Genomic DNA, 15336 nt, shown 5'->3' with positions numbered 1-15336 from the left:
GGTGAGAAGTCAGACAATAGCCGACTGTCCCAAGTGTGTGACACTTAGCAAGGCTGACCCAGATGGACAAGATGGGTTGGAGGGAAGAGTTTGTATACAGTTAAAGACTTAAGAAACCAGTCTTTAAGACATCTGCAAATTAATGACATGGTGGAAGAACTGGATGCCCTGGGGACGTGATGGCAAAGGAGAATCCAGATCTTAGGGGAATTGGTATCCCAGGCCAAGGAGTTTAGACTTTACCATTTAGATGAGTGTTCATCAATTTGTGTGTCACCTGTTAGTGGGTGATGAATCGTCAGTGGGTTGCATCATTTAATAAGCATTTTAAATGAATACATTAGAATAGAAAATGTCAGGGCATTTCATGTGAAAAGAGTAAGTTTGGAGGTAGATCAATTGTTTCAGTTATATCTCTCTACATTATTATATACGTGTATGTGCACAGGATTTTCTTCTCTCCTTTTTTCTCTCTCAGCTGCGCCTGCAGCTTGTGGGACCCCAGTTCCCCAGCCAGGGGTTGAACCCAGGTCATGGCAGTGAAAGTGTGGCGTCCTAACCGCTAGACTACCAGGGACTCTACAGGATTTTCTTACAGCACATCCACCCTTACCAAACAGGTTTGAAAGCCACTGCTGCCATAGTGGGGAAACCATTGAAGAGTTTAAAGCTGGGACAAGATCAGCTTTTGCATTTCAAAAAATGCCATGGTTTCAGTAAGAATGGATTAAAGGGTCAAGGCTATTTAGGACTTGGCTTGAAGAAATCAGATAAAGACAATAAAATCATGTTTCTCAGATGGAGAAAAGGCTGTAGACTTGAGAGCTGCCTGATAGAGTGATTTGCTGACTCATTCCCCGTTTTCACCTGTACTGCTACTCTTCTTTTTTGGCCCTTATCATTTCTTTTCTAATCAACGACTCCTGACTCATCCAGTTACTTGTGTCCTGCTGCTGCTGCTAAGTCGCGTCAGTCGTGTCCGACTCTGAGCCACTCCATAGACGGCAGTCCACCAGGCTCTCCCGTCCCTGGGATTCTCCAGGCAAGAACACTGGAATGGGTTGCCATTTCCTTCTCCAACTTGTGTTCTAGACTGGCTCAAATCATCCTTTGTACTGCACTGAAAGATAAACTGGACCAGGCCATTCTCCTGCTTTAAATACTTCAGTGACCACTCATCACCTCACGACCCAACCTTTCTATTAAGCTTCAGTTCCTGCCTCTCCTTTTGGCCTTATTTTCAATACATCCTGTGCAGATTCTTATCTCTGTGTTTTGGCTTTTGTCATCCTCTCTGCTGGAAGTGTCCTTCTTATTTCAATTCACCTGGCTTCCTTTAACTCAGCCTTCAAGACTCAGTTTAACCATCACTTCCTCCAGGAAGCCTTCCTTGATTTCTCCCAATGGGAGAAATGGGCCAAATACCTCCCATTTTTTTCTGTCATGGCACTTTACATAAAACTCTCTCAGGGCTTGGAACCATAATTATAATATTTAATATAGTAATCATGTGTTCACCCAGTGCCAAGCACTGAGTTTACTTGCATTATCTCATCTAGTTCTCACAAAACCCTGATGAGATTGGTATTATTATTATCTTCATTTTACAGATGTAGAAACTGAGCTTTGAGAAGGCTCAATCAGTTGCCTAAGCAGGGCTTTGCAGCCAGGAAGTGTGGTTCTACAGCTCATGTTTTTAACTATTTGCTACATTAACACACACTATGATGTGATAAACCACAGGTTCCTGGGGTTGTACCCTCTGAAATGCAAGCGACCGCACTCAAAGGTCACTCAAGCAATTATATTTCTTTGTGTCTCCACCAGCCAGCATAATGCCAGGCGGAAGAGTTGAACTTTTGTTAAAACCATTAAATGCTACAGAGTTTGCCAACCAGGTTAACTACTGAGAAGGACCCATTGGATTTGGGAATGAAGTTTGTCGGCATCTCAGTAAAAACTTGTGTTAATGGAATAAGACTCTTTGTCACCTTCTTCCCTTTAGTCCCAGAAAATATAAAGTGATCTATAACATTTGTTTAACGGATAAATTGCCATGGGTTGAGGAGTAAATGAAAGGTAAAGAGATGGAGATGGTGTTTTCATGCAGCTTAGCTAAGAAGGAAAAGGGCTGCAGTGGTGGTGAAAGGGTTTTTAGAACCAGGAGGTTGGTGGGTGAAAAGGTGGTCTTATATGTTTAGTTAGTTTGATGGTTTTTTAGAGATATTGCAAGAACAATATGCTAGGAGACAGTAGCCAAGAGAGAAGTAAAAAATCCTGGAACAGAGGACTGTCAGAGGAGCCAAAGCATGTGTGGGTGGGTTAGCTGTGGCCAGGCTAGCCAGGTTCTTTCCGGGGGATCAGCCCAGCCTTGCCATTTTCGCTGAGTCTTATTTTTTCAATTCAAAAAGCAAATGGCACATACTGTTCCTTACAGATATTACTTGAAATAATTCTCTTCTACTTCTTCGTTTTTCTTTTTGTCTTTTTTCTTTTAATTTTCTCAATCCAAGAAAGACTAATTCAAACTAAAATCTCAGTCCCAGAACTTAAAGGACTGAGAAAAAGTTCACCTCCATTTCCAAAGAATGATTAGGTCAGTGAATTCTGAGCTGTTTCTATTTAAAGTTTGGTGGGTGGGATGGGGTGGGGTGGGGTCCTCAATAGGGAGGAGGAGGAAGGGGATTTACAGAGCTGAAGTGTAAGGACTGTGTTTGGTGTTGAATCCTCACAACCTCATGCTGGTAGAAAGGGGAGGGCTGGCAGCTGTAGCAGGAGACGGATCTGAGGGTGTTGGTAACAGTGTAGAACAGAACGGTGAGATGTGGGCATTCTCATTGCTGCCTCTCCCCCCTCGCCCTCCCCACCACACCACCCCTAGCCTAGACCTGGGGAAACACAGGGGGAGACCCTGAGAATCTAGAACAGGATGCAGTTACCTTGGTCAGTGCTGAGAAGAAAGGACTGGGAAGTCCCAAGGGTGATGGCATGAAAGGATGGGGAATTCCAGAAGCCACTCTGTCTTCTCATGGAGTCTGCTCTGCAGAGCTGTTGCCTTGTAAGGGAAATATGCAGAGCATATGTGATTGAGGATGGTAGCAAAGTAGTGTTAAGATGTATAAAGGAATAAATATAGTTACGGTAAAAAATAATCAAACAATTCCTGTTTCTATTGCCTACTATTTGTAAGTCCTAAGGCTGGCCTCTGTGGAATCAGAAAGAAGCCTGAGATGTTGTCCTCACCCTTATGCTCCAGTTAGACAGATGACACAGGATAACAACCAGTGAGCATAAAAGTCCCATTTTTTTTTTATTAAAAAAATATTTATTTATTTAGGATGTGCTGGATCTTCTTCGTTACTGCGCGGGCTTTTCTCTAGTTCCAGCAAGTAGGGGTTATTCTCTAGTTGTGCACAAGCTTCTCATTACAGTGGCTTCTCTTGCTGAAGAGCACAGGCTCTAGAGTGCTCGGGCTTCAGTGGTTGTGGCTCCCAGGCTTCAGAGTGCAGGCTTCACAGTTGTGACACACAGGCTTAGCTGTTCTGAGACACGTGGGATCTTCTCAGACCTGGGATCGAACCCATGTCTTCCTCATTGGCAAGCAGATTCGTTACCACTGAGTCACCAGGGAAGCACCAGAATACCACAGTTTTATATAAGCAATAAACACTACAGATGTTCAAAGAAAAGAAAGCTAGATGATGACCACAGATAGCTGAAGTGAAGAAATCAGATTAATATCACTGACCTTGTCTCACAGCACTGTTATATTTTAGGACTCATGCTGGGAAGCAGCCCCAGGCACCAAAGTGAGAGGAATTTGCCTTCCAGGATCCTTCTCCTGAATTACATTAATGTCATAACCAGCCTGTTGGCAGGCACCCCTCTGGAAAAGGAATAGGTGCGGAGATGTCTTTTCATGATCAGTTGAATTATTCAAATAATTCTACTGGAAAATTTGCTTGAATATATCTGAATTGAAGGTTATGGTGGCACCATATAAACAAAGTCAGTTTTCTATAATAAAAAACACCCCTCCGGAAATTGCCAAAATCTGTGTCCAACATCAAAGTTTTCTTAGATTTAAAGGAAAAGACAGCTCTTCACTCCCAAAAAACAAAAGGAATGATGCTGCGCTGTGAATTCCTAGATAAGTACCTGAACACTATAATGGTTCTGCATCAGTTCACATCATTATCGGCTAAACATAGTAAATTAAGAATAATATCTGTTTACTATTTTGTAATGGGAAAAAAGCACTAGTGGAAAATCCTTCAAAGCTGGCCAATCTCTTTAATCCCATCTGGTGATTTTCTAGTCAGGGATTATTGCTTGTAGAGATTTTTTTTTTTTTTTTTTTTTCAAATAAAGAAATTAACAAAACCAGGACAGACTGATTTAGCTAAGAAATTGGCTTAATATTTTGCATGCACTGTTCAGCAAGAGTAGCTGGGAGGTTAAAAGGCTTTACTCTTTGACCCTGCTGTCTGGAGAGGTAATTGCTGCTTTAAAAAATCTCGTGCAGTTTGGAGAACAGGCTTCCAGAAACCCCAAGTGAGGGAGTTCTTGATTCGTCCAGGGTCAGAAGGATGTCTCACCCCCAGTGTGTGTTTGTTTACAAGGCTAGCCACAAACGGGTGTGTGGCTCTGAATAAAACCAGGACCAGGTGGCCTAGGAGCCGGGACGGCAGCCTGTATCCGGGCATTGATTTTTCTCACACACGCAGCTGCTCCAGTTTTCCGACAGCCATTGTGACAGGTCTCTGAGGGGCTCCCCAAGCCACTCGCTGTCAGCGACTCCCTCCAGCAGTGCCATTCATCGCCTGAAGGAACACAATAGGCCGCTTGTAGCTGGAAGTCCCTCGGGGCCTGGGGAGAGGTTCTGCACTCAGCAGTTTTGGAGGGCACCTTGCCTGCGTCCAAGGCCGGAGGGAGGGCCCGTGTAACTCACCCCGGTCCAGCCGTTCTCTCAGGCTCAAGCACACGTCATCAACCGCGTCATGATCAGGCCAATAAAGACCCCTTGGGAAGCCCCCAGAGCAATGAAACGTGTAAAGGAGTAGTGTGGAGGGACAGGCGGAAGCCAGGATGAGGGCTTAGCCAGAGGAGATAAACCATTTCTAGACAAAGCAGGCGATGGCTGCCAGTCACCGTCCTGTTACAAAATGTATTACTTTGTCTATTTTTGTAACACCTTTTCCCCTAACGGCTCTGGAGAAAGGTAATAGTTATAAACTTTCCTCTCCACATTCTCTGTGGAAAGAGAGGGAGGGTCCTAGTCCCGTGTCTGTGAGACTCCAAACGGGTTAATTTGTTGAAGGTCATTTGGAATCAGAGACCTTTCTAATGAAATGTCACCCACTACCTGCCCCCAGTGCGAGGGTTAAGTCTCAAAACACTCCCTCTGAGAAGAGTTGAGAAAATCATATATTCAGTTAGTTTACTTGAAATATAATAGATTCTAATAACCAAAGCCCCAGGAATATGACACATGCATCACAAGTAGATCCTGGCAAGTCACTGGGCTTTTTCCCTGGAAGGCTTCAGCAGAATGTGGCTATTGGTTTCAAGCTTCCAAATCATTCAGCTTTACAGCTTTAATCTTTCCCCAGAAATCCCATAAAATTAAAATTGAGTCCTCCCACCCACTATGAGCCTGATCATTCTTCTCTGCTTTACTTCCCCCCTTATTATTTATTTAAATAATTTATTCCCTTAATAAATAAATTTATTCTTTTAGTCATAAGTCAAGCTCCATGAGGGTAAGTTTTGGGGGATCTGACTTGTAAATTTTCGGTGACTGGATTATGCCTGACTCGTAGCTGGTCTCCAACAGTGAGTGATAAACCCTTGAGTGGAAGTTACTGGATTCTTTTTAAGTTAGATGATACCAAATCATTTTATATCTACTTCATAGCATTCTATTTCAAACATACTCTACTTGAAAGAATAACTTCAAGGGTCAAGCAGTGATCCTTGAAGGTGTAGGATATATTTGACTAGGGTTTTATTTGGGCACCATTGTTTGCTTGGGGGTTTTATTGTTTATTTGTTCATTTTTAAAATTTAAATTTAAGAACCCTTAGCAAGCATGAGCTCCTAGTTTGCCACAATCTCCAACACTCCCTATTTTTATACCCTAGTCTTAAGGCCTTACAGGTTTCCTGTTCTTGTCAGCCTCTGAAGGCGCTGAGTTTGCCAGCTTATATCTAGTCGAAGCTAGTAGAAATTGACTTGCTTAAACTAAGATGTGTAGTTTTTCCCACCTAATAATTTACATTGTGACTTTGGGCAAATTGCTAACATCTTTGGGTCTCTTTCAACTCTCAAATTATCAACCCTGAATATTTGTTGAACTGATGCTGAAGCTGAAGCTCCAATACTGATGCAAAGAGTCAGCTCATTGGAAAAGACCCTAATGCTGGGAAAGATTAAAGGCAAGAGAAGAAGGGGGCGACAGAGGATCACATGATTGGATGGCATCACTGACTCAGTGGACATGAGTTTGAGCAAACTCTAGGAAATGCTAAAGAACAGGGAAGTGTGGAATGATGCTGTCAGAGGGGTTGAAAAAAATCAGACTTGATTGAGCAACTGAAAAACAACAATGAATGGGTTGTTTGACAGCCTATGCTCAGTCATCTAAACCATTTTGGAAATTCTTAGCTGCTATCAAATAAAATGACAATCCTTTATGTGACTCTTAATCCCTATGATTTCTAACATACAGAAGTTCACAGATCATTTGTATTCTCTGAAGTGAGATGTCTCTAAATTCTTGTCCCTTTATAAACCACCCTCCCCCTTTTTTTTTCCTATAACTTAATGGAAAGTTAGATTCCATCACATGGAAATTCTTCCACTATACATTGAGCAACTGTAAGACCGTATTGCATAAGGCTTAGTCTAGATATCATGGTCCATAAATATGAAACTTTTATTTCAATACACCTAGATTCTTAGTAAGGTCATACAGATATTTATATGATGATAAATCTGTTTAAAATTCTATTCATAGTAACCCCTAAGTTAAATCTACTTGGCAAAAGAGACATGGAAAGTCAGCCAGAATAGATTGATATTAAAACACAAGATTGGCAACTAATCAGGAATGCTTACCAAACTTCAAGCTCAAATCTCTCTGAAGAAGAATAATAAAAAATATTTTCCATCTCTAATTTAATTTAGTACTTTTTAGATTGATCAAAAACACATTTGGTACCCTCATCAGGAAGAAAGTTTCTACTGTAGTCTTTAACTTTGAGAGTTTCATTTAGACTTTCATTAGTGAATCAAACAAACACTTTGAATGCACCTACTAACGTGCTTATGGGGCCCCAGATCACAAGAAATACTGATGGAAATCTTCCCAGTGTTAACATGAGGATAGTAAATGTAAAAAGATTATTTTAAATGGCATTTAAAAGATTACCTATACATAAAACAATTAAAAGATATGTATGTAACCAAAGGAAGAAATATGGTGACTTTATTTGTTTGAGATTCTTATATACTTTAAAAGAAATTATTCTTAAAAAAAAAGTTAAAGAACAGAACACTGTAAAAAGAAGGAGAACTAAGGCATCCATGATCCTAACAGGTAACATATCAGTTTCTATTTTGCCTGTTACTTTCTTGCTTTGTCTATAGCTTTGGCTATAGATAGTACATGTATTTTTACATTTGCAATTATAGTGATTGAACAATTTTGTATTTGGTTTTTTTCGTATAATTGCATTCTAAACATTTTTCATGTTGCCACAGGGTCTTCACAATATTTATTTTTAGTGATGGCATAATATTCCATCAAATTGCTTAAACATTCTTATGCTATTGCAATTTTAGTTTATTCTCAGTATTTTTCAAAAAAAATTTAAAAATCTAGTTGTGAGCGTTACTGACTAAAATTGAGTACTATGATTTTATTTTTTTCATCCTTTTAGTATACACTATTTTCACCAATTGTTTAACTATAAAAGAATCCTCTGGAGTTTCAAAGAACATGAAAAAGACATATTAAATCAGGATAAATTTCAAACACTTGATGACAAGTCATAACGTACTCCAGCACTTGTTAAAACTGCGTGCTTGTAAAGCAGTAGACTCTGGATTCAAGATGCTGGGTCCTGCCTTTGCTTGATACCAGTATTGTGTGTTGGGGAAACTTGCTTCATTTCTCTGTGCCTCTGTCTTCTCATCTGCAAAATGGGATTAATAATAGTACCTGTCATGTAAGACTATTCTGGGGATTAAACAAAACTCCGCCTGTTAAATACCTAGAACAGTGTCTTTCGTATTTAAAGTGCTATATAAATGTTATCCTTTAAAATTATTATTTTTTAAAATTTTGACAGTGCTGGGTCTTCGTTGCAGTGCACAGGTGTTCTCTGGTTGTGTGTGGGCTTAGTTACCCCTTGGCAGGCAGGACCTTATTTCTTCAACCAGGGATTGAATCCTCATCCCCTTCATTGGAAGGCAGATTCTTAACCATTGGACCATCAGGAAAAGCCCAATATCCTTTTGATGTTAGAATAGCTTTACTTTTTTTTTTTCCCTCTACTTTACAAGAATTCTACATGAAAGTAAGGGAAGTGGTGAGTTTTAAAACTTTAAGAAAAAAAAAAGTGAGATAATTTCCTAGCCAGGAGCAACTTTGTTTATAATCAAGCTTTTACAGTAGTGAAATATGTATTAATTCATTTAGCAGCAGTTAGACCCTAAGCTCTGGCATTAGTGTTTTCTCTGGTTGGTTACAATACCTAGCAACTCACCCTAGACATTTGTGACTATCATTCTGTCAACATAAACATAATAGTAAGAGTCAACGTAAAATTGGCACCATTTACTCAACACTGTGTGCCAGGCAAAACACTTGGACATTTTCAAACAGTTTAACATCTGGCTCAACAACCTCAGAGGAAATATTATTCCCCGAATCTTACAGTTGGAGAGACAGTCTCAGTAAGTTGAAATGATCAGCCAAAAACCACACACTCTGGGTGAGTGTGAGTAGCCAGCATTGATGGATTCGGATTAAGATCTAATAGAGAAGTGGAGAGACTCCTTTCAAGAGTGTCCATCCCACCAAATTTCCCACCAGTGCCCCATTAGACATCAAAGTAGGTAAAACACACTTTTTCTTTCCTTTGCACATTGTAGGTACGAAGATGGATCAAGAGCCCAATGGTCAGTGTGGACAAGCATCAGAGCCCCAGCCTGAAGTACACAGGCCCCTCGGTGGTGCCCATGCCACCAGGGGAACCGGACTTTGAGCCTTCCTTGTGTCAGACGTGCCTGGGAGACCATGCTTTCCAAAGAGGGGTTCTCTCTCAGGAGAAGGAGTCGTGCTCGTGGGAAACTCAATCTGGGTGTGAAGTAAGTTTGCTGTGGGTCCATTCTCCTGAAAGGATTCTAGGTCTTTGTGTGTTTTTTTGTATCCGTTCCAGAGTATGCTTTGAAATTTATTTTTTTTTAATGCACATTTGTAAAGCTTCTGAAGAGAACGTAGAATTGTGGCCTGTGTTAGCTCGTTGTACTAGCTATTTTTTCAATAGACTTTACTTTTTAGAGCAATTTTCGGTTCACAGCAATGCCAAGAGGAAGGTATAAAGATTTCCCATACATTCCCTAACCCCAGACATACAGTCTCTCCCACTAGCAGCTTCCCCACCAGAGTGGAATATTACAACTGATGAACCTACATGGACACAACATCACCGGAAGTTCATAGCTTACACAAGCGTTCATTCTTGATGTTGCACATTGTATGGGTTTGAACAAATGTATAATGACGTGTATCCATCATTACAGTATCATATGGAATAGTTTCACTGCCCTAAAAACCCTCTGTGCTCCACTTAAGCATCCCTCTCTTCTCCCAACTCCTGGTCAACCATGGATATTTTTGCTATCGCCATGGTTTTGTCTTTTCCCGGATGCCATCCATTGGAATCATCCAATAGGTTATCTTCATTTTTTATGCTATTTCAAGACTTATACAGCAACGTTTTGGTCAACTAGAAGTTGCTCCTAAGTTGTTTGATCACACAGAGATCAATTCTTATATGATGCAAGAAATATAACAGTTATCTAAAGTTTGTAACCACCACTGAAATATTTTTTGCTCAACATGATTTGACCCATAACAGAGAACTTTATCCATAAGTTTTCATATATACTTATATTTTTATTTTTCTATACCACTCCCTGAGGTTTTTTTCCAGGGTGGGGACGGGGGGTGGTATAATAATTTCTCTTCTTTAAGAAAGCCAAATACCTGATTTATTTCATAGTTCTAAGATTTCTAAGATTTAATATTGTATTTTTAACTTAAAACTCAATTAGTCTTATTTATTTTGACTTTTTAAACCACCAGATTATATATTTATATTATTACCAACTTACTGACATAAAAACATAACAGTAAGAAAACAGGACATATTAATACAAAGTACAATTAATTGCAAATAATCTTCCACTATATTATTTCAAGTTAGTGCATCATAAGATGATAAATGTTAATAACTCCTCCTTCCTTTTTTTTTAAAGTCAGCAATTTGCAGAGATAAAGAAATCAATTTAGCTGCTAAAAAATAAAGATAAAAAGGCTTGAATCTGAATTCCTTTTAACCCTGAGAAAGGCAGTATCTTTGAAACTGTTACCTCATTAAAAAGTAAGACCCTTCTTTCTAGGGTTATGGGAAATATCAGATGAGATACATATATAATATTTCATAATCTATAAAGTGCCATGCAAATAGAAATCATTATTATTTATGTTTGCTGATGTACATGTTAGCTAAGCCTGTAAATCTGTAACACTGAGTTAGACTTCCATGCATAGGTTCGAAGTTTGCTGATCTACTAACATTTATCACAAGGCATTATTGTTTCCCCTCATGAAAGAAATGGCAACCCACTCTAGTATTCTTGCATAAGAAATCCCATGGACAGAGGAGCCTGGTGGGCTATAGTCCATGGGGTCGCAAAAGAATTGGACAGGACTTACCAACTAAAATAACAACAACAACAAATCTGTTGTTTAGTTAGTCACTGGTTCAACTCCATGTTAATCATAAAAGGCAATAAATTGATTTTAAATGCAAGGATTGGCAAACTTTTTCTGTAAAGATTCAGAGAGTAAATATTTTAGGCTTTGTAAGCCATACAGTCTCTGTCACTCTGCTTTAGCTCTGCCCTTGTAGGAAAAGCAGCCATAGATAACACACAAATGAATGGGCCTGACTGTGTTCGAATAAAACTTTTATTTACAAAAACATGTGGCTGCTCCACCAGTCATACTTTGCAGACTCTCAGACTTTTAATGTCTAAAAAGACTTTGCCAGCTCCTTAGAGTCTAAAGAACTATTCATGACTCAAAGGCAGAGAGAGAGCTCTGCAAATCCTCTATAGAGCCCAAATGGCTAGTCCTAAATGTTTACTGGATGGCCTACTAAAATGCCCAGCTGTTGGGAGTAGAGCTAAGTTAATGAATAAATGAAATTCCACTCAAGAAGAAACAATAAACAAAGAACTGGGAGGAATTTTTCTTTTACTTTATCCAGGATTATAGGTGACTCAGTCTCCAATTTTCAATAGATTACCTGGGTTTGACTCGGGCTTCCCTGGTGGCTCAGTGGTAAAGAATATGCCTGCCAATGCAGGAGACAACAGTGGGTTCAACCCCTGAGAAGATCACCTGGAGAAAGAAATAGCGACCTACTCCAGTATTCTTGCCTGGGAAATCCCATGGAACAAAGGAGTCTGGCGGGCTATATTGTCCATGGGGGTCACAAAAAAAGTCAAACATAACTTAGAGACTAAAGAACAACAACCTGGTTTTGACTAGGTGGGTTTTTTTCTTAAGGTCATCACAAACCAAAGAGACACTTATATTTTGACAGTCTAAAAATGAATCTAGGTACTTCCCTGGAAGTCTAGTGGCTAAGACCACGCTTTCACTCTCAGGTTCATGGGTTCAATCCCTGGTCAGGGAACTAAGAGTCTACAAAAAAATAAAAAAGGTAAAGCTATACATCGTGTCCTTTCGGAATTAAACCATGAAATAGTTCCTTGAGAAGTCACCTCTGTCCTTTTAGGAAGTGGATATGTGTGCTGAGGAGTCGGAGAGGCTGTTAGACGCAGAGGCCTGGTAGTGAATATCTCCAGTTGTCCCCAACAATTCCTGATGTGGATTATTTTAAGCAAGTCATCAATTCATCCTTCCTGCTCAATGTCCCCTCCTATGAAAACTAGGATTATTCATGCTTGTCATCAAGATTCTTCCTAGGAGTTTTTTGGTACTTTGCAGATGAAATGGGGTTTAAAAAGACTTCTGTAAACGTAAATTTACATATAGTGTTCTGGAGTCAAGCAACCCATATTCTGCTATAGCTCTGCCCCAAGGTCAATATATGAACTTGAACATGTCACAAAAGCTCTTAAACACTGTATGATTGACCTAACCTAATTAACTCTAAAGCCCTTTTTAGTCTGAAATCTTGTGGTTGGAATTTGATGACCTATAAATGAGAAAAAACAATATTTGATGGATAAAGCATAGAAATCGAGGTGAGAAGATTTCAAATAAATAAGAAAGCAAACAAAGCACAAGTCTTTTATGCATAATTGTGAGGGTTTTTTTTTTTTTTCTGACTTTAAAAATAGTACAGTCTAAATGTTACCTTTAATGGCCAAAATATCACTAAAATATATACTGCTGTTAGTTTGTGCCAGGTCTTGCCAATTGTCTAGTTCAGTTCAGTTCAGTTCAGTTCAGTCGCTCAGTTGTGTCCGACTCTTTGCAACCCCATGAATCGCAGCACACCAGGCCTCCCTGTCCATCACCAACTCCCGGAGTTCACTCAGACTCACATCCATCAAGTCAGTGATGCCATCCAGCCATCTCATCCTCTGTCGTCCCCTTCTCCTCCTGCCCGCATCAGAGTCTTTTCCAATGAGTCAATTCTTCGCATGAGGTGGCCAAAGTACTGGAGTTTCAGCCTTAGCATCATTCCTTCCAAAGAAATCCCAGGACTGATGTCCTTCAGAATGGACTGGTTGGATCTCCTTGCAGCCACCCAGCCTGGCCCACCCACATTGTCTAGTTAGTAGCCTTTAAACATGTCTCTTCCATGGAAGAAACTGGGATATACGTACTGCCAGTAAATCACTCAGAAAAACAATATCGTGATGTTACTAGTAGTGCTATCTAAAAATGGACTGTTTATTAAACAGACCTTTCTGGGAATGCGATAGAAAAATGATAACATAGAGCTATGTATGCTGTTACTGAATTATGCATGCCAGAGGAACTAAAGTTGAAGTCAACTTTTAGTTCTTAGATGGAAACTATACTAGGTTTTCAATGGGTGCATGCTGACTAAGCATATTCATAAATTCTATTCTGCACTTTCTCTCTCACAGCACCTCCAATATCCAGACCATCCTAGCTGGAAAACAAGAAAGGAGTGTTTTGGTTTAGTTTTTCTTTTACATTTATTTTTATTTATTTATTTCTTTGGCTATGATGCATCTTAGTTGTGGCATGTGGGATCTTCAATCTTCACTGCAGCATGTGGGATCTAGTTCCCCAACCAAGGATTGAACCTGGACTCCCTGCATTGTGAGCTTAGAGTCCTAGCCACTGGGCAATCAGGAAGTCCCAAAAAAGGAGTGTTTTGGAGTGGCAGAGGGGAAGGAAATCTGCTGTGAAGGAAAGCATAGGATTGGATCAAGATGGCAGCCTGAACATTTAATGTCATCTCTTCTTCCCTTAAATGACAGAAAACACTCACACACACACACACATTATAATTTATAATAGTGCTAGAAAACAAGCTATGCCATTGTATGGATAAGAATCTCTGAAAAACAGAAGGCAGGTAGGATTGATAAGAAAGAGGTTGATGAGAAACTACAGTCCAAAAGGATCACATTAAAGACATACCTAACAGATTGGAATATTGTAAGCTTTTGTATTCAAAAGAATACAGTATGTTGAAAAAAGATGTTGATCCACACAAGACATAATAAAAGGAAAGCAAGGTTTCCCTCATAGCTCAGTCAGTAAAGAATCTGCCTGCAGTGCAGGAGAGCCGGGTTCAATTCCTGGGCTGGGAAGATACCCTAGAGAAGGAAATGGCAATCCACTCCAGTATTCTTGCCTGGATAATGCCATAGTCAGAGAAGCCTAGCAGGCTACAGTCTATGGGGTTGCAAGAATTGGACACAACTTAGCGACTACACCACCACCACAGTGTTAACAATATTAATATCAGAAACAAATACAATGTAAGGCAAAAAAATTTTGAAAGGAACAAAGAGGAATATTTCACATTGATGAAAGATAGCTATTAAGAAAAGAAAACATTCACCAACCTTTATGCACTTAGTAACATAACATGGAAATATTTAAAGCAACAAATAATAGAAAAATTCATATCATAGAAGAATATTTTTTTCATACTTCTCCCAGGAATTGCCAGTTCAAGAAGACTGATAATATGTGAGGATAGAGGACCTTAATACAACAATTAACCATATCTGATTTATGCTGAGATTAGTATCCAGTAAAGAATATACTTTATTTTAAGCACACATGGAACAGTTACAAAAACTGACCAAGAATTAGATCACCAAGCGTATCTCATCAAATTCCAAAAAGCAGAAATCACACAGGCCCTACGGCTAATTACAATTTGATAAAATTAGAAACTGAAAACAATATGAGAGTCACACTGCCATTCTCAGCCAACCACCCACCTGGAACTCACAAACATTCTTCCTATAACTCTGGGCTTACAGTAGAAATAAAAAAAGAAAACTAAAACTAAAAACTATTTTAAGTGCCTACAGTTCCACCAGGGAAATGCAAATTGAAACAATGAAATCCATTTGTTTTTAATCCATCAGATTGTCAAAGGTTGGAAAATTGATAATGTCATGGTAAAAGTATAGGCCAAAACACTAGTAGTGGAAGGATTTTTTAGCAATGCTCCTCTATTAAAATTTTTTAAATCTTGTGCCTTTTAACTTACCAAATCTATATCTCTACCATTACCTTAGATATGTACTTATTTGTGCTGATATTGGGGACAGACACAGTGATAGTCAATTAGAAAAGCAAATTAAAGATGAATATGTTTATAGCATCATCACATTTTTTTTTAATTTATCGTTTCTCTCTTTGTGTCTGTGTATGTGTATGTGAATCTATGAGTGTATGAGTGTGTCTATGTAAATGCAAACAAAATGATCTGGAAGTATATATATCAAACTGAAATGGTGATTACAGCTCTCCTGGGATTCAAATGGAGAGATGAGAGAGGGGAGAGT

The 15336-nt window shown here is 39.3% G+C and overlaps 1 protein-coding gene across 1 annotated transcript in view; it reads left to right on the top strand.

Moving 5' to 3' along the window:
• The window catches only part of SGK1 (serum/glucocorticoid regulated kinase 1), a 111216-nt gene that overhangs the window by 34598 nt on the left and 61282 nt on the right, over window positions 1-15336 (top strand). The window contains exon 2 of the mRNA XM_061428036.1: window positions 9160-9375. Within this exon, the coding sequence (XP_061284020.1) occupies window positions 9160-9375 (216 nt within the window). The remainder of the gene's footprint in view (window positions 1-9159; window positions 9376-15336) is intronic.

The sequence above is a fragment of the Bos javanicus genome, chromosome 9 (assembly GCF_032452875.1).
Source record: "Bos javanicus breed banteng chromosome 9, ARS-OSU_banteng_1.0, whole genome shotgun sequence".
In the NCBI taxonomy this organism is placed as follows: Eukaryota; Metazoa; Chordata; class Mammalia; order Artiodactyla; family Bovidae; genus Bos; species Bos javanicus.
This window is presented reverse-complemented; position numbering and strand designations above follow the sequence as displayed.